The sequence below is a fragment of the Athene noctua genome, chromosome 1, assembly GCF_965140245.1.
Source record: "Athene noctua chromosome 1, bAthNoc1.hap1.1, whole genome shotgun sequence".
NCBI classification, from domain to species: domain Eukaryota; kingdom Metazoa; phylum Chordata; class Aves; order Strigiformes; family Strigidae; genus Athene; species Athene noctua.
In genome coordinates this window covers 189005808-189026264 of record NC_134037.1, presented here as the reverse complement: position 1 = coordinate 189026264, position 20457 = coordinate 189005808, and the positions used below count along the sequence as shown (strand labels likewise).

The 20457-nt window shown below is 39.7% G+C and overlaps 1 protein-coding gene across 3 annotated transcripts in view; it reads right to left on the bottom strand.

Moving 5' to 3' along the window:
* DHRSX (dehydrogenase/reductase X-linked) overlaps positions 1 to 20457 on the bottom strand; it is a 176158-nt gene that overhangs the window by 56210 nt on the left and 99491 nt on the right. For 2 of the 3 annotated variants that reach the window (XM_074907820.1, XM_074907828.1), the window contains exon 4: positions 9955 to 10056. The exons of the other annotated variant lie outside the window; for it this stretch is intronic. In XM_074907820.1, the coding sequence (XP_074763921.1) occupies positions 9955 to 10056 (102 nt within the window). The remainder of the gene's footprint in view (positions 1 to 9954; positions 10057 to 20457) is intronic. 3 annotated transcript variants of the gene reach the window in all.

Below are 20457 nucleotides of genomic sequence, written 5' to 3'. Positions count from 1 at the left end.
ATCTGAAAATGCAAAAATCCAAACAGTTAAGATGAAAAAACACAAAAATAACAAATGAAGCTTGGTACAGCTCTCCAATGCTACGGTGCTATTTCCTGTCTCCCCAGAGGGAGTTCAGACCCTTGCACTTTTTAGTATCTTCTGGAGCTCTGTATATATGTATATGCAGTTTTCTAAAGAAAACTAGGAGGAAACTGAAGCAAAGCAAGGAATTTTGGCCCATGGCAAAACGATGACACCTAGATGACACTTAAGAGTCCACACCAATGCATCTGACCCTTGGGGAGATGCCAGGACACCTGCTGTGAGCCTATCTGGCATCAGTGGTGGACAGTGTCCTGTGCATGGACCTTCCCTGGAGGTGACCAGCCACCATGAAAATAGGTTTGATAAAGAGCGGGGCAGCACTGCGACTCATTCTTGGGCTGCAGAGGAGAACCATCGCCAGAGGGTTCAGTCTCTCCTGCCTCTTCCCAGAACAACTCCTCTGCAGGACTGTGCCTAAGCCTTTGCAAGGCTAAGCAAGTTCCTACTGTCTCCCACCTCCAGCTCCCTTGCAAGAGCCATGCTTGCACTGCCCATTGACATTTCTGCACGCTGGCTTCCTGACAATTTCCCCAACTCCCTGTGCCAGCCAAAATACACAGCACTGATGAAGCCAAGGTCTGTGTGCTGCTTCCTTGCCTAAGGTCTGGGCTGCGCTCCCCTCCCTCCCTTATGCCCAGAACCTGGCGACCCAATACTGATCATATGAAGGAACAGCATATGTGCAGGAAGGAGAGGAGAGGATCAGCCCCAGACATGCATATTAGCTTCATCTGCCTCTCGCTTCCCTGCAAATGGTAAATTTGGTCTCCCTAATTTTCTTACCCAGCTACTCTAGCTCCTTTGTGTCTGAATCTCATAGATCTCACTCTGCATCCTGCAGGCATCTGCTAGTCACATGCCTGGTTCACCCTTCCATTACTCCTGAGGCTGGTTTTCTTACAGGACCACAACCCATGGCTCTGAGACTTTCACCAGCTTCCCCATCCCCTCTTCAGCACGAACCAGTTGTGACACAGGGGTAGATGAGAATTAATTTCTACAAGTTACATTGAAGTCAGTGGCCAAATAGAAGAGAGAGGTTCCAATCACATCTCCACCAAGGGGGATAATTCTCATCTCTGTTAAACAACAGTAAGCTCACAAAAAAGACATCAGTCAGGAACTCCCTCACTGCAAGAAAAGGATCAGTTTGTGCACAACAGAGACTCTAGTCTTCAAGGACTCAATCCTTGCAAATTCTGTGGTTTCTAAGCACTTGCAAACTCTGACTGAGACCTCTTCTGCAGTTCAGACAAACATAAGACCTCTCTTCATCTTCACTACTCACCCCAGATTCCTCCCCTCATACTTGCTCTCTTACGAATTTCTTGATATTGAACAAGAATATATGCTACATTCATAATTTAATTCCGTTTAAAAGTCTTTCAATCAGCAAACTCAAACATACTGCCATCAAGTTTTCCCCCGTCCTAATGGTTCCCACTTGACAGCCCTGTCCTTCCCATCAACTCCACTCCATCTTCTGCTGTTCTCCCTTATAACCTCCCAGCCTTAACTGCCTCTATTCTATTTCAATACTTCACACCCAGGCTTCTCATATAGTTCTGTCTCTCTTGGAAGTTACAGTCTTGTCCCATCTGCATTCAAACCAGGCTTCTGCCTATTGCACGCTACATATTTTGTCATTATGACTAAAAATACAAGAGCCTGCACTTCCAGAGACATGTGGTCACTAGCAAATTGAGGTCACCAGCTACATCAGCTCAGCAGCCATGTCTGGCAAGATGTTTAGGTCCTGAGAGTGCTGAAATCATGTCCCAGCCCCACTGTTATGTTCCAACTGTATATCAAGGTAAAATCCAGACACCCATCACCTGCCATCCATCTCTCCCTACCCCATAGCCTGCTTTTTGTGGGACAGAAGCTTGTCACAGAGATCACGGATGACCCAGACCCCCAGTCTGGACAGTGGAGAGGCCTGGATGAGTCTGAAGTGAGCCACAGTGCCCATCTCCACCCCAGCTCAGAGACAGTCACGGAGAGCAGACGGGATGCTGTTGCCTGGCCTCTGTGCCAGTGCACTTTCCTGGATGCAGTACTTCCCACCATGGCTTGGGTATGTGATTCCAGCGGAAAGAACTGCTCAGTCTCAATTCAAGACATGCTTGGTACAGGTAAAATCTTTAGCAATTAAAATGTAAAAGATGGTTTTCAAACTGCAGTGCTTAACAGGCTTCTGACTTGACCCATCATGGGACTACTCCATGAGTGGCAAAAAGTGCAACTGCCTCTGACACAAAGGCATCATCTTGCTTGCATTCAAGTCCTCATTCCAAACTGTGATAACACCAGAGCCTTTCTAAAGAAACTTGCCATAATTTTTAACATTAAAAAAACCCTAAGATGTTTTTCTTATCATTGTTGGAAACAGCTAAACTCTTTTATCTGGCATTACAAAAAAATACATAAAAATAAATTAGCCTAAGGCAAATACTTGGCATGGAAAATCTTAGCCCAGACATTAAAAGTTTGGCTAACTAGTAAGGAAATGAAAATTGAGTAACGTCTACTGGTAGTGCTCCCAGATCCACCTATAATGCCCACAAGGGAGAAGTGGACTGTATTAGCTGTGCCAAAGAACATAAAGCAATGCATCCTTCCAGCAAAGACAAGCTCTTAGTTTATAGTAGGTTAAAGAAAAAGAAGAAAAAATGAAGACAATCTACATTCAAGGACTGTGAGAACAACAACCAAATCTTAGTAGGTTCAGCACAAAACCGAACAGGCTGCAATACCTCCTTAAGAACAGATTCACTTTCTGATTCAATGTCATGCTGCTACATAGTGAACACAGAAAGCACAAGCTAGTTCCCTGGAAAATGTGTCAGAAAAAGAAAATACAATCCATAACTGAGGTGTTGTTTATACACTAAAATAAATCAGAGCATTCATTATTGGGTCTGCCTGGAAAAAAACACTTTGTTTCCTAAAAGTATGCTCAGTAACTGTTCAGTTATTTGAGTTGGCACAATGGTGACTTATCCCACTCACAATCAGAAAATAGGAAAGTCGGTCACAGTTTTCTAATTCAATAGGAAATTCTCTTAGAAGTAAAATATTTTGTTTTGCAATTTGTATAAAAAATATTTTTACCTAAAAGCTATGAAAGGATTAGGTAAGAATAAAACATGGCTCACTTCTGCCTCTCAGAAAAGCCAGGGGCAAATGTTCCACATACTTAAGTAGAACTGGTTGGGTTTCCTAATCCATCAATAGCTAAATTTTGTATCTGTCTTCCACTGATAAAACACTCACTTTCAGGACATAAAAGCAAATGGGTCAAGAACCTGCAGCATGTGGAGCTTAGATATTTCCCTTCTCATGAAGTGTTTGATATCACAGACACAGAAAAAGGTTTGGAAATAATTAGAAAGACAAAGACAGTGTCAAACAAAAATCAGGATTTTCATGAATGAAATCCTTACAGTTTGAAAGTCAGAAGTAGTCTAAAATTACTCGTTTAGCTTATTAGTTCTTCTAATAAACCTTTTATAGGAAATCTGATATCTTTATATAGGATACATATCATTCTGGCAGACAACAATGCTATTCAAGTTTAATAAAAGCACTAGCTTATAACTGCTGCTAAAAATCTGGGCACTAGGTAAATGTTGGCATTTCACAACCCTCGGTTGCTCTGAACAAGCTGGGTTGGATACCGTCAGCAGTATCATAGTGCTCTGACACATGTGCCCAGACAAGTTACTTTCAGGACCCAAGGCACCTAATACCTGTAAAGAGCAGTGTGTGATCAGCCAGCCTCCCCATACCTTCCCATCACCTCTCTTACAAAGATGACCTCTTCTGAAAAATCTGAGTAAATGGCATCTGTCATATACTGAGCTTCTTAAAAAAATATGGCTCTGAGATTATCTTCTCATTTTAGAACGCATTAATGCTGCATATTAGTGTCCTTACAAATCTAGTTTTGCCCATCATTCATGGAATAACCATTTTAAGCCAATCCCCCCATCACCTCAAATTACATTTTCCATCTCTAAACATCTCTCAAAGGCCCAGCTGCCCCATGATGTCTAGTATCTATCATCCATTACATACAGGTAAAGGGCCACTTCCCTTCTGTTTGTCCTCCTCTCTTTTTCTCCCTGTCCTTCTACTCCTTTTCCATCTCAGCTTTGCTTACATATTGCTCTAATTTGTCTTCCAGGAAGGATAAATATGAAACATGATGCTGTAAGCAAGACGCCAGAACAAGATTCATGAGATACCAGATCCTGACTTCACCACAGGCTTCCACAGGCTTCCTGTGTGGCTGGAGAAGAAGCATTATTTTTGATGAAATCCAAGTTCCACTGGAGTCAACAGCAACCCTCCTCACTAACTTTCCCTCAGGGCCTTCTCCAGTGAATTTCCACTTCTCTGGGGTTTCTCTCATCTTATAGCCTTTGTAGCCTGCAGCTGCTACAGAGAGCTGGCTCTTACTTAATCCAGTAGGACAGGATCTTTCCATAGATCCCACTGTGATAATGTAACTATTGTTAAACCTAACTAATCAATTATACCTATAAAATTGTTTATATTTAATATATCCACTTGTTCCCACCCCTCAGTCTTAGAATTCTTCTGAAGATCTGATCCTGCAAATACTCAAACACAGAATAATTTAATAATGTGATCAACCATGACAGCATATATGGGACTACTCAAATTGCTCCCTGCAAAGGATTATGGCACATGGCTGAACTGTGTGAAGGTAACACAAATAAATAAATAAATAAATATACACACACATATATATATATATATATATATCACATACTCAGCTACTGATACAGCTTTTATTGTGTCAAAGAACTAAAGAAGAAAGCTTATAGGGACTTATTCATTCTATGAAGAGACTGAGATTTCTCAGATGATCCACAAAGTATGAAATATGAACATCTGAATTAGCCAGCTGTTCAGAAATATTCATTTTAAATTGGCTTAGTTAGGCTTCGACCTGAGATATATTAATTGTAATCTGTCTACAATAGGCTAATAAGATCCTGACATCTCTAAGTTCTTTTTTTTGTTGTTTGTGTGCATGCTAAGTAATATATTAAATGTCATTGTCATTTTCTCTCCCTCCTTTCCTAACCTGCAACCAAAATCACAGTGAACTGCAACAGAGTAGGTAGTTGGTATTTTATTGTTAATCAATTAGACCGTGAATGTTTGATATCTGTAGGTATTCTGTTATCGCTAAAGATGTTGTGATTATATAGAATTACAGAATCATAGAATGGTTTGAGTTGGAAGGTATCTTAAAGATCATCTAGTTCCAACCCCCTGCCATGGGCAGGGACACCTTCCACTAGACCAGGCTGCTCAAAGCCCCGTCCAACCTGGCCTGGAACACTGCCAGGGAGGGGGCAGCCACAGCTGCTTTGGGCAGCCTGTGCCAATGTCTCACCACCCTCACAGTAAAAAAAATTCTTCCTTATATCTAATTTAAATCTGCCCTCTTTCAGTTTAAAACTGTTACCCCTTGTCCTATCACTGCACTCCCTGATAAAGTCCCTCCTCATCTTTCCTGTAGGCCCCCTTTAAGTACCGGAAAGACTTTCAGTGTTAGGTCTCTTGGTTTTAAGATCATTAAGTACTGTAAACAATGTATGAGTAAAAACGTTAACTACAAGATGCTGAGAAACATTTCTAGTATATTGAGAAAATGACTGACTTCAAGTTAGAAAAAAACTCTCTGGCACGAAACAGTGGCTACTGGTCATGGAATTTCATGAAGTGTTTTCCTATCAGTCCGTTTTGCAGCCACGGGAAGATAGCAGACTTTCTAATATGCCTTAACAGCAATACCATTTTAACAAATGTATTAAATAGTTACACTACTGTACATGCTATAATTTGTTAAATGCTTTTCAAATGTACAAAGACAGTTCTCAAAAACAAAAATGAAAAATTGGCACCCAATTGCTAATTAGCAGACTAGAATACATTTTCTTCTGATCTTCTGTCAGATTAAGTTTTCTAAACTGCTTGTACTGCATCCATCTTTCTATGGCTCATAGTTCAGCTATTTAGCTTACTTTTTTTTTCCACAGAAAATTATTTTTTCTGTGTCATAGCATTTTTCTCTTTTTAGCACTAGCACATTATATTTTTTTAAATGTTTATGTAATACTCTATTTGCATCTTTAATACGTTTTGTTTATTTGAAAAACCAAGAGCTGAGCATGCACATTACTGATGCAGAAGCATAGTAATGGAACAACAGGCCTTTATTTGTCAGCTGAAATAATGAGTGCATTCAACCAATCTTTCCTTTTAAATTAGAAATTAGAAAGTTAAATGTATATGCTAAAATCAACTAACAAAAAGAGAGGAGGTGACTCTAGTGCACTGATCTCCATTTTGAATGCCCTAAATGTTCACATAAGACTTCTTAAAGTGGCTGAATTAGTTACATACCTAAACTCTAGTTAAATGCGACCTGAGTGTCTATCTCTAGAAGAATACTTTGAAACTCGGGATTTTATTATTAATTTAATTTCCCACTAGATCCTTGAGCCAGGCAACTGATGGAGAGCAAGTGATACTTTTTTTAAAAAATCACCAGTGACCTAGAAAACTGCCAAATTTCATAACAATCTTAGGTCAGACCTGTAGTATTGATTATTTACCCAGAACTGTACTTCATGCTAAATGACTTGTCTTTAATAATATTTCAATGTGATTTCATAGTTTATATTTTTGTGTAATGTTAGAACTTTCCTCAATTCATCTTGAAATGTTTGGCTTTTTGATGGATTCACACAAGCCCACAATATTATATCACATCCCTTCACATACATACAGGATATAGATTTATGAAGATAAGATGTGGAAAGATCACTAATGTATAAACATGATTATATCAATCAATTTAAAAGATTTTGATTTAAAGCAATTAAATAATACAAATATAGTGTGCAAAAAAATTTGTAATGTAACAATTCTTGGCGTTTTTACATTAAAAGTATTAAAAGGGTACAGTCCTTGATAATAAAATGCTTGGTTTTAGGATAGAGAGGAAAGTTCTTGTTATGTTGCCAGTGGTCTGATTCAGAAGTCATGGGACCCTCACAAAGTCCGATTTTCAAAACCTAATGGAGACTTTCCATTAGTCCTAACAGACCTTGGGTCAGACTCTTAAAAGCATATGACTGCCTACAAACGCATTGTGCAGATGCCTGGCCCACAGGCTCTTCCCCATATGCTAAAAAATAAAAATAATTCTTCATACCAAGAACTCTAGACCTTCAAGATCTGTAAGAAATAAAAAAGTAATAAGTGATACTAAGAAACCTACTGTTCTAGATGCATACACTGAGATGTAAGAAAATCAACCATGACATTATGAGATGTCCTGCAAGACATCTAATGGTCATGCAAAATGTATTCCTACTGACAACTGAGTTTTCTGACAGAAAGCATACACACTCACTGACAACTTGCCCAACAACTCATTCCCATCAGACATTTAAATATTACAAGCATTGTCCTTTTCCAAACTTGTGTTCAGGGGATTGTGTGGTGAAGGCAGTGGAGCTGGCAACTGTGATAAGGCTTTTGAGTGAGTAGTGCCTCCAGCTCTGCAGTCCATGACGGACTGAATCTTCCTCCTTAGTGCATTGCATTACAGTAAAAACAAAAGACAAGGAAAAAAAAAAAAAAAAAAAAAAGAGGAAGGCAAAGGGAAAAGGAAAAGCCTACCAGTTAGTGTAAACATCAGCATTTGTCTTGGATGTGCTCAACACTGGTGGAAAACCAAGAGAAGCTGTTCAAACGATTTTGCATCAGGCTATTTCTCCTCCATTAGGTATGTTCATTTTCCTCTTATGTACCAAGAAATCACTTGGGCTTTCACTATGAAACTAGTAACAAAACTAAATGCTACAGATTATTTACAAGAGCAAGTAAGAAGGACTAGGAAAAGGAAAAAAGGCAGGAAAGAGCTTTCAGAAGTGGAGGCTGGTGACTTGACAGGTAATGGTCAGAGACTAACCTAATAATATGGGAGATTTTACTGTAGATTTGGACATGATTCTGTGGTTCAGTTAAAGATTTAGCAAAAAGCAGAATTGGACCATTCATTTCATTGTAGTTTCTAACAGGATTTTCTCAAATAAGAGATTTCTCTTGACAACTATATTTGGCAACTTTGGTAAGTGTAAGTGAATTCAAATGCCCTTCTTGCAGGTCAGAAAAATATAGACTGATTCAGGCAAATATCAGTGTCAAGCTTCTTTCTTTTAAGAAGCTTTGGGCCTACGCTCTTAGCTCTCGTATCATGTTAGGCACATTAGGAGATCTATTTTCATCGAACTTTGTTTCTCGATTAAGAAGATATATTTAAATGCAATTTTTATTCATCCTGCTTCAGCAGCAACTAGGGCAGAACAAAATCCTTTATTCAAGAGGGCTTCTCAGTTGTGCTGTTGCTTCAGCCCCATCATTTCTCCCCAGATCTGCCCTCAAGTCCCTGCTGCGCAGTCCTGGCTTTGATCATGCAGAAAACAGGTGGAGGGCAGGGGATGTCTGATGGGTCCATAGATTTCAAAACCTTTCTTTCTCCAAAATGCTGTTTCTTCAGATAGTGTTGTTCCCATCTGTGTAACAGTTTGTATCTTTAAAAGTAGGCATGTAAAACTGAAAAGATTTTGTAACCAGGATTAAATATCCACTACCTTTAATTATTGCACAATTAAAATAATAATAATAATGGTAGCCTTTTTTGACTAATCAAATATAAATGAATATTTAATTGAATATTTCATGAATGTTTCATATCAATCAGGAAATAAAATATTCTTGAATTTTTATTGAAATATTTGCTTGTATTACTGAATGCTCTTTAAGGCATCAATGAATGCAACAGACCTATTTATTTACAGCACATTTGCCCTCACTAGGACTGAAGGGTGCACAGAAAACCAAAAAAAGTTCTTTGGGATCTCTTAATAAAAATCCATGCTAATAATGGGGAAAACAAGAACGGCAGAACATAACAGCAGAAAACTTCTAAAAGAAGACTAAGTTGTTGCTGGTGGGTTTTTCCCCTTGTTGAAAAGACAGGTGAAAATTGCCCTTTAGGAAAGTGATGCAGAGTATGCAGGGTTTTTGGAGGAAAATTATTGTATAGGCTGGTTTCCAAAAACACTGTGGCTATAAAACACAATTAGATGTCAACCATGTGAATAACAAAAGTTAAAATCCCTAAGAGTAATGAGATTCATTTGATAATTGTATGGAAGCAAAGATAAATGTTGTCCTTTTAATGTGTTCTCTGACCACTGAGGACGCAGCTTTATGGACAACTTCTAAGCAGTGACTGCTCTGAGGTCACTGGATGATTTGCTAGATTATATTTCAGATGGATTAACCCTCCAACCCAGTTTACCAGGGGCAGTCACATTAAATGCATGTGGTCATATAGGGAAAATATAAGGGGAGAGAAAGTAAATAAAGGTGAAAGGACAGGTTTTCTATAGATATAAAGTACAGCTTTCTTTTCCTTTTTTTTTTTAAAAAAAAACTAGGGATGCTCAGATTCTTGTGTAGTTGCATGATTTTTAGTGATGGAGAGCTAAAAAATACAGCAAAGGAACAAGATTTGCATTAACACAACAAGCAGGGGTGGCACTGAGGTGTTCAGTCTGCTCAGCTGACAATCTCTCAAAAAAATGCAATAAATGCAATTTACCTCCTAGAAAGATATACCTGTTAAAGCAGTCATATTGTAACCTGCCGTATGGTTCAGATAATTGATTTGAAATGTGAGGTGAAAGATGAGGACCCCATTTGTCACATCATCCCCTGCAGATATGTGAACTAAAAAGCAGAACTCACCATTATTCACCAGGACATGGAGTGGACAATTCTTTGCTCTAAACCGCTGCACAAATTGTCGTATAGACTTCATGGAAGCCAAATCACAGTATAAAAACTCCACTGGGAGAAAAGAGGAGATGAACAAAAACAGAGTTAAGTCAGTTAGAATGATATAAAAACACATTTATAGACATCAACAATGACTCCTGTGATAATGTCATGAGGAAAGTAAAGATTTTAAAAATAAACCAGGCTTTTGAAAATTATGGGTGAAGCTGGTCTCAGAAGGTTCCTTCTTTCTCCTTCCTTCCTTCCTTTCTATTTTTAAACTATTGATTCTTCACAGAGCAAATATGAGGAATGCTGCTGCTAGAAGGTGAAGAAGGATATCAAAAGAAGCAAATATGTCCCAGTCCTACTGTTTTTACTACTGCTATTATTTATGAAGAGGAGTTACAGCTGTTCAGTGCTGAAATCAAGACATGGCAGCTGGAAATCAAATGGGGAGAGGAGAAGCTGTATCAGGCACCACAATGTTTCCCTGTGTTTCTGATGTCAAATTTTCTGCCTTATGTTTTTTTTTTTTTTTCCACATTATCTGCTGAGTTTCTGTGTTCTAAACAGTGATGGAGTCTGACAACACATTATAAAACAAAGCTTTACTGAGGCAGTAGGAAAGATGAGCAACAGTGTGCCCATACGGTGACTCATCCAATCACCAATAGCAAACATGGCATTGTAAGGGATGCTGTGGCTCTGGTCGACATCCAGGGACACTTGGTGTCATGATGTGATGACATGCCATGACACTTGGTCACCTAGCAGCAACAACCAGTGATGTAAATGCCTTCTGAATGTGGGTAAGAGTCGTACTGCCCCTTGGCTCCAGCAATGGCAGTGTGACTGGAGAGGATGATACCTCACATGGATACTGTGGGCAGCATCCTGCCTATTTTGCCCATGTCGGTCAAGGGGCAGGGTGGCAGTGGGGATGGCAGTCTGCCTACGGCAATGATGTTGGTCAAGGGGCAGGGTGTCAGTGTCTCAAAATATATTTAACACTGGTACTTTTTTATTTCCAAGACAGCATGTCTCTAACAAAAGCATCCTTAGTCTAAAGCATTAATCAGCCCTTGACCTTCACTAGAACACTACAAAATTAATTAATTAAAAAAAAATTACTTAAATCCCCCAATAACTTTAAATTCCATCAGGTCTGAAAATTCTCCTCCTGTTGCGGTTGTCCAGCTTTCACCTCCTGACTCTCACAGCACTGTTTCACCGATTGCCATGCTTTGTGTGACAGCCACAAACAGGGCTATGAAGTGAAAACAAGTCCTGTCCCCCCACAACAGCAGTAGCTATTCTCACACAAACAACCCAAATTATTTAGAAACTCTGCAAAGGGGAAAAGGAAAGAAAATTGTGACCTCAGCCACCTGTTTTAGCCTTTGAAAAAGTATACCTATTGCATGCCAGGTTTTTGGTTTGTTTCAGCATTCGCTATGTTTTAAGCAAGAAAATAGTGTCTAGCACAGATGTTATTCTCTCTTCTGGTTTGCTACATGTCATGGTGGGACTCCAAGTCAGCTAGATGTTGTCAACTCCCCCTCAGCCAGACCCAGTACACTAGGGCTCTGAGGTGGATTTACCTGAACCTCTTCCATAAAGTGAATTTTCTAGGAAAGACCAAAAAGTGTTCCAACTTGAGAAAGTCTGACAGTACTGAGCAACCTCCAGTGGCTAAGTCAAGCAGGAAGAAAGGCTAAGGCTATACAAACCACACTCCCCTTGCTCACTGTGTCCTTGCAGGTGGAATCATTACTGTCTGGTTTGATTTCAACAGACTCTCAGATTTCCTGAGCTGTAGCAACTTCTGTACAGATGCCTGGTCCCCAGGATGGTTTTGGCCACCACAGCTGAGGACTGGGGTTCCAGGTCCTCGCTGCATTTTTCCACCCTCACACCTCACAGCCTGAGGCTGCTCCCCTGTGCTCCACAGGAAGAAACAGCCACCTCCTTCCTTGTACATGGCATCCCCCACCTCTTCTTGTGAAAGAAACATCCTTTACAAGAAAGGGAAATTAAAGATATACAGTTCTTTACACATGCTAAAGGAAGGCTTTCTGACAGGAACATTAAACTATTGGGTAAACAGGCTCCAATACAGGCTGCAATAAGGGACCTTTCCTCTTACTCTTTTCACTGGTCCATCAGTGATGTTCACCAAACTCTTTCATCCTGTCACAACTGAGACTGCAAGCTATAATGCCTCTTTATAGTATGTCTGTACAATAAGAGTTTAGGAAGGCCTGCAGGCACAACAGCAAGATAAATAACAAAAGACAATCACAGCTGTTATTAAAATCCTTTACAGGAGAAGAGTTCCTTCAGTTCCCTTCAGTTTTACTGTATGGCGCTTTAATAACCCTTATATATTTTGAACCTAGACAGTATTAGTCCTCTGAAATTGTCTTAGTGAGTTTATATAAAATACTCAGTGACCTTTTCCATTTTAAAAAAAGAATGCTTAGATTCGAGTTTTAAGATAGTGTAAACATATTTTTTCAAAATGACTGTAAAGCCATACCAGTTCTACAACACTGGCCCATGAATAACACTGGACAATTTCTTGAAGCTCCCGATAGACATTTAGGAGGTCTGCAATTTTGTTTAATTTCACTGATGTCCTGCATCTGGAGGTGGTAAGGAAATGCAAAAGTTATTAACTCCTGTAAAAGAACAGAGTTGTTCAGGTAATTCCTCTTGTGGCCTGGTAGCTATATAAAACCACATGAATGGCACTGTAATTGCTCAGATACACAAAACCTGGTAGCACTAACTTATTAGTAACTAGTGCAACAACGAATGGAGTAAAGACCAAGGAGAAGTTTTATGCTGATTCTGACATTGTTCTTCTTCTCCAGGCAGCTCATGAAGGAAAGAGATTAGGGAAAGCATGATCAGCTTCTTAGGAGGCAGCCACTCACACTGCTAATGGAGGAGTATCTTTTAATACAAAATATTCATCTTGGTACAGAAGGCATTGAACTTTCATTAGCTGTAGTATTTTGTGGCGCAGTACAGGGTACAACCACTTCCTTACCACTCCTATGGGCTGTGGCAACATTATTGACTCTCCTGCATTGTGCTAATGCCACTATATGTGCAAGAAAAGCAGGCCCCTGAGAACATTCATTAGGTAAAATTCTAATCTCTCCCTTCATCTAACCTTGAAATTGTTCTTTTCTGCTTTGCCAACAACAATGGTGGTTAGATAACCAGTGTGCCAAGATGAGTGCTTTTCAGCCCGACCAGTGCAATCTCATCCTTCCTGGGAATTAACTTTTTGTGATACCTGTTTGATCTCCCCTACCTTAATTCTGTTCTTTTGCAGAGGAAATGCCATCTTTTGTTATGACTGTACAGTGCCCAGACTAATAGCATACTAGGCCAAGGCTGTCATTATTAAGCTTATTTACTTGCTTACTTGAGAAGCATGTCATCATATTCAGTATTGTAAAGCACTTGCCAACAGAGGATCAGAACATGCTTTGGAAAGGAAAACAAACAAACAAATCAACCCCCAAACTTTTCTTTTTGCTCACAGGGCAGAAACATTAATGGCCAAAGTCCTTGTTTGTGCTTATTCGTGCATGGTGGCTCTTTGCCACAGAGGCAGTTTCACTGGCATGAGCACTGTGCAAACCGAGGTGCCATTCTACTCAAGAAAGAGTGCCAAAACACGGCTCCAAGTCATGTGCTGACTCAGTGAACAGACACTACATTTCCCATGGTCCGAGTATTTAATTTTTTATCAGTGTACTGAGGAATTACACAGTTAAAAGCCAACGACAATGGTTAGTTTCTAGAATACTTTGAAGCATGCACAAATATACTAAACATGCCAATTTTTTAAATGTCTTAATTAATTGAGACCATTGTTTAATAACGTGAGCAATGACCAAACCTGAACCTGAACTAGCAATGTGATTTGAACAACTTTTCAGAAACAACAATGGCAAAAGGTTTTCTGTATAGAACAGGTATGAGTAAAAAGATGTGCAACAACAGCAAGCAAACAGAAACATGCCAAAATGAATATTTAGACATGTTATTGTTATCTTTTTGGTTTGTCTGCCACTAGACTTCAAATTTTTCGAGTACCTAATAATTGACAATAGTGGTCATTCTGCTTTTGAGTTTAATAATATACTAGGTTTTCAAAACTAACTTTTTCCTTTGATTTTCTGTATGCTATTAAGAACAAAAATGTCGAGTAGAATCTACACAGAGAATATCTGCAGCTAATGCTACCGAAATACTCTAATTTCTAATTCTATCCTATTTTATCTCTCCCTCTCCTACACTACTATTTGCTTTCAGGTATTTCTATAATGACAGACATGCCTGTATTTCTTTCTCCTACTGGATGTGTCCCTTGTTCTTATCTAAATTATCTTTCCAATGAAAGCAAGTGAATACATAATTGTCAGACACTCGCTAAAATATTCACTGTTAAAAATATTTTACTATTATTTTATTGTAATTTGATGACTCAGTTGCCAGAAAGTTATTAGCTAATAAAATATAAAAGGAGCATAATTCCCCAAAAGACAGCTAGAGTTACTTGTGCCATTATCCACATATGAATAGATATGTATATGATGGTGCTACAGTTCCTGCTTTGACTAATTGCTTTCTTTCAGACATGTATCTACATGGTGCAGCACCTTTTCAGCAACAGAGAACAGCGTACGATGACTTTCTGGATGCTCCTTTGTGCCATACGAATTGCACAAAGCTATGCTGGCAGATCACATGTGACACCACCTGTACTGCTTAGTACCTGTTCCTGCACTGTGCACCCTCCGCTCTCTTGATCATGGGAACTAAAGTCAGAGGACCTGAAGGATGGGCATCTGGTGACTCCTGGAGAGCTTTCTGACACCATGAGACCCACGGGAGCCAGGTGGAGGCCAATGTTAGAGCAGCCTGACACAGCCCCCAAGTGCTCACGCTCTCCTGAGTTTCCCACTTGGCCTCAAATTCCCCATTTCTGTCCATCTCCTTCTTCACACTACTAACACATCTTTCTTTTTTAATATCTAGAGTTCCTCTCCTTTGCTTTCCACACCAGCACAATTGATTCTGTTTGCACATTTCTTCTCTGTCTCTATCACAGGGCATAAAATGCATGAAATGCAAATTTTGTTCTACTATGGAAGGAAAATTCAGAAGCAAAAAGAATGGACAGATGTTGCAGTGAATGATCAGGGACTGTAACTTTTCAGATATTCACTGATCAGCTGAACACAGGAAAACACAATGTTTGTGCTCCTGCAAAGACTTTGTCACTTAGGTTTGATTTAGATCAGATTAAGATGAGATGGAGGCCACCTACCAACTACCACTTTTTCTGCATTCAACTCTTAACTCATCATCTTGAAATTATTATGGACAGCTACAGCTCCACTTCAGCAGAAATTTTAAGTCAGAGTCAACTTTCTTTTATTACTTATGCCAAAGCAGTTTTCCATCATCACAAGCAGTTTTCCACAAACACAAGCAGGGGATCCCTTCTAGGGAAAGCTGCAACTCTGCCCAGCGCGGTAGGGAGCTGAGAACTCATAGTTCATGGTGGAAAGAAGTTTACAGGAAGGATTGCTTTGCCTGTTCCTGCTTGCCACCCATCTATCCAGTGTCTGAAGATACCAGCAATAAGAGTTACTAGTTCAGCAAGGCACAAGGAATGGTTCCTAGAGAAGATAATAAAAAGTGGTGCTTGGCAGTCACATATTCATGCTCAAAAACATATTGCAAAAGCTCCACAGAGGCGCATTGTTCTCTGGCTGCCATATCTCCACAGGGGGCACTGAGGAATTTGGCCTTTCATCTGCTATTCTGCCTCACAGAATGGCATCTGCACAGCAGCAAGGAGAAATGTTGTCCTGCTCGTGAAAGAACTGAATATGCTTCTGAGCACCTGGACAGTGCAACGAAGGTGTTGTTTACCAGAAAGCACTCCTAATGAGGCAAATACCATCTGATAGATGCTGCACTGCAGAGCTAGAGAAGCTCTGTCAGCAAGGTGGCAGGTGGAAATGAAGTAGAGCAAACCCCAGGAGAGAAAAAGCATGAACTGGGAGGAGGAGAAGACATAAAACAGTACTGACTGGAGCCTCCTTCCCTTTTGTCACTATACTGTCCTTGCTAACACTGATAAACAGTGGCTTTGGCTGGTTCAATCTTTAGAGAAAAGCTTGGTATGTCCCTTCTCCTGTGGTCCTCTCTCCCCACAGTAAGGTGGTCCAGAATCAACGCATCTTTCTCTGCAAGTTCTGCTCATCTGCTTACACATCTTCCAGCCAAAACAAAAGCCATTCTCAATCAAAACAGGGCTGCCAAGGGAGGGTAAGGAACTCCTGGCCAGCTGGAAATTCTGACCAGCTAAGCTCAAAACTGTGGAGCTGCTATAGGACAATGCTGCAAGCAGAAAATTCAAAAGTGGTTCTAGGCTGCTAATACAAACCTGTGGTTTCTCATTCTACCAACTGGGTATGTGCAGAAGCACACAGGTCCCCATCTACAGAACGTAACTCCTTTTAACAGAATTTTCCTACATGTCCAGGACTAACATAAGGGGGTGATGCAAGTTCTGCTCAGACGTTCATGATGACAGAGCACTGCATGCTATTCAGGACTGTAAAATGCTTACTTTAAAAGGACTTCTAGGAAAACAAAAACAAACAAAAACCTACAGGTAAATAAGGTCTGTACCAGCCAATTGCATATTGAGCACAATGAGAGGCAGTCATCATAAATGCAGCAAGCACAGCATATTTTACTTATGACGTGCTCCTGCCCTTGTGCACCTGATGACCTCTGTGGCTTCTACAACATGAGCACTCCAGAATCTCCCCCATTCTGCATTAGCACCCAAGATTCACAGGAATTAAATATTAAATTGATTAATGCACAGAAAATCCTAGTATGTGCAGTCCTACCTACCACACTGGTTGCCCCTTAATTCCAGATGTGGTTATAGTGACAATTTGCAGAATTTTGGCCCCTAATCCTTCAAGCTATTTTAATCATGACTGTGCACTAAAATGTTGGCTGTTGCCTGTTGCCTGTTGGGCATCTTACAAGTTCCCCCAGTCTTATCTTCTGTCCTTTATTAGTCTGAATAATTTTGTGGCACTTTTTCAGATTACTGATCTTTCGTAGGCTATTAATAGAAATAATAAACCATGGTTAACTCTAGCACAGATTTACTGTTCAAGCTGATGCTTGTGATATGCCATTGTAGAAAAAGACAGATGGAACACATCCATCTGGCAAAGTGTGTGAGTGCAGTGTCACGGATCAAAATAGTGAGCATATTTAAAGACATACGGTTTGGGTATGGTCATTAAAAGATATAACTTTAGTTAGCCTAGTTTGTCTGCTGCCTTCTAGCAGGCAAGAAAGAGCACCTAAATTCAGCTGCTCCTTCTCTGAGTCATCCATTCTAGTGCCACTAACTTTAAAGGCAGTCTGAGATTAGCTTCCTGTCCCTAACGTTAGCCTTTCTGAACAGCCTCTGTCATCTTCCAACCTATTCAGTGAAAAAAGAGCCCTGCATCAATGTTCACAATAAATAGAAGTCCACACTAGGCAAATATTAGAAATTCATGCCCTATTCTTTTTCTTCCTCTGGATGGTTTGAACATTGTCTGCTCACAGAGTTATTGTAAAAAAAGGCATTTCATGGTGCCATTTCTTAACCACGTAGCTTTAACCTGTTGTATTAAGAAAAATGGGGAAAAAAGTCCTCAGCTTTCTGAGAGATGCTTTCTTTCTGAGAGGTGGAATATTAAAATAGAAAAGAAATTTGCTCTTGTAAACTGAGCAGTCTGGCTTAGCTACTTTCAACTTCCACAAGAGAAGTGTATGGCATAGTCTGGTGATCCTTTAACTTGTTAAATTCAACAAGCACCCCAGTAGCTCTTGTGTACTGATTAATCAAGATGAGCAAAATTCCAGGATAAGAATAGTGTTTCAGTTCCATCACTACCAGCAGCTCCCATTATTGCCAAAATTATCAGCTCATCACAAGACAGCCCCCTGAACAGCTTCACAGGTCATGCTGTCAGAGCACTGGGATGTAACAGCAGTACAAAAAGGAAGTAGTCCATGTAAAGCAACAAAAATGACCATGCATGACTGCTAATTGCACCACCAGGTAGGATGTTATTTAAATATGCTACCATTTTATCACAATTCCTACAGACTGCTCTGGGTTTTCCAGTATATAATATAAAAAGAAATAAGCTGCCATCAACTTGTCAGAAGAGTAACCATAGGAGGTGGTGGCAGCAGGACAAGAGCAGTGGGATCCATAGACAGCTCTCAGGGTGAGAAAGGTTATCTCAGCTTCCTAAGGGTAAAATTTCCTCCAGATTATTGACTGGGGAGGCTTTTTTTTTTTTTTTTTTTTTTTTTTGACTAGCAAATACAAAATAGCTATCTACAAAATTTCCTCATATGCTTGCTGGAAATTAGATGTCATCTCCCTCCTCCTCATGAGTTCAGGTGCTCCTCACCCAGGTTTCTGACTACAGATGGACAAAGTCCTCTTATATCCTCCCTTGTTGCTATGGGAAGACTGGTTTAATCTCACTGAACAACTGTTTTGGGAACCCCTTGTGTCATCATACCTAGCATCTATGGGTGTGCCTTCACATAGGTTGAAAGGAAAAATTATTTGGGGTTTTTCATAGGACCATTTAGATCCTTGTGAAGAAATGGTGGGAAAATTATATGGCCACACCACTTTCACTCTGGGGCTGATATTTCGGAAAAAAAGTGTTGTAGTGGAAATGCTTCTCATCTCTCTTTTTGAGGACTGAGAAAGGCAGCCTTCATTCCATTCACAGCTAAGTATGTTTCCTTCCCTCCACAGAGACCAGAAACAAAAGGACAGGCCCAGGTAAATTCCCTTTGCCTCATGGGGACAGAAGAGCTCACAGTGAGCATCTGAAGATTCATCATTTATGGACAGAAGAGAAGATAGTTTAGAATGCCCTCATTCCTATTATTACCCTCATTGCAGGGGGGGTTGGACTAGATGACCTTTAAAGGTCCCTTCCTACCCAAACTATTCTATGATTCTATATACTTTTAGACATATTTTCCTCTTGCTGCCTGGAGAACAGATTTTTATATTAAATTTCATTGCTGTATTTTGTGAATTACAGATATGTTTCTCTTTCTACTTGGTGACATTTACTCCTAACAGTAGCTTAGATCTACACTGTGACTTATATCTCATTTAAAACCTCAAAATACATGGCAAATATGTGACACACACATTACAGCATCCTCATATTGACACTTTCCATCAAGAACGAAACTTTTGGAAGTAATACTGGGTCAAGCTATTAAAGAAGATAAAAGTCAGCAAGGCTTTTACAAGGCGACAAAATGTAAATGTACTTCAGAGAAGGCTAGGAGCGTGAGTCTTCCTAGAAATGATGCAGAGTGCTCAACTGATTTAAACTGGTATAGTTCTGCAGAATATATAGAGCTATCACTTGTTTTCAGTTTCTCAGCTCTGGACTTCCACATTCCTAATGCATCTTGGGTTGCTTAAGTTAGTAGCTTAAAGCTACTTAAGGTAGCTTAAAAGTTAAAATATCAAATCATTTGTATAACATGATGATCAAGGATACCCACATGCACATGAAAGAGTACCAGTGAGGACAAGAAAGGCTCGGCAGTCTTTTGCTGACAGCCTTCTACTTCAGAATGTTTAATTAGACATGTACCCTGACTAAAACATGCATCAGCACTCTTCTTGAGCTGTTCCTCTCTTGACTTGAAGAATTTCTTTTCTATAAGAGCCTACTGTTCACAAGCAAATATAATTTATTTATTAAAAATATTTTCTCCAAGCTAGCCAAACCCTACAAAATTCAATTTAGTTTCAAATTAGCTACCTTGCTCATATCTTCACACCCCTAAATCTTGCTTCCCTCAGCCTCCCTAATTTATTTATTCTTTAATGTGAAAGTCTACTTTCTTCACTTTCTAAAATAAAAAAGAAGCCCTCACACTCCCAATGCATTAAATTTGGAGAGAGAATCAACACAAACTTCAGTGAAGAAGAGGGTGTTCAGAAAGTCAGGGGGTTGCTAAAACAGGTCTACTTAATTACAGGCACTCCTAGAGCCATAATATCTGTAGAACAGACTTTCTGGTTTAGTTGCTACAGTAATGAACCTCCAAATCCAATTAGCCTGCTTTTGGACTGAAATAGCTCAGCACTGATGATACCCCAGTTCCCACAGTGTCCCAGAACTAATCTGGGCCACTTGGTCATTGTTGGTGTGGATCTGGCTTCTCCTATCTTCTCATGGATATAATTGTCAAGAGGTGTGAACTGGCTTTTAATCTTCAGTCTTTTAAATTTTAAGTGCTGTTACTGATTTTTAAAAATAGATTAAGATCTTCTGTGCTATTTTATGGCAAGTATCA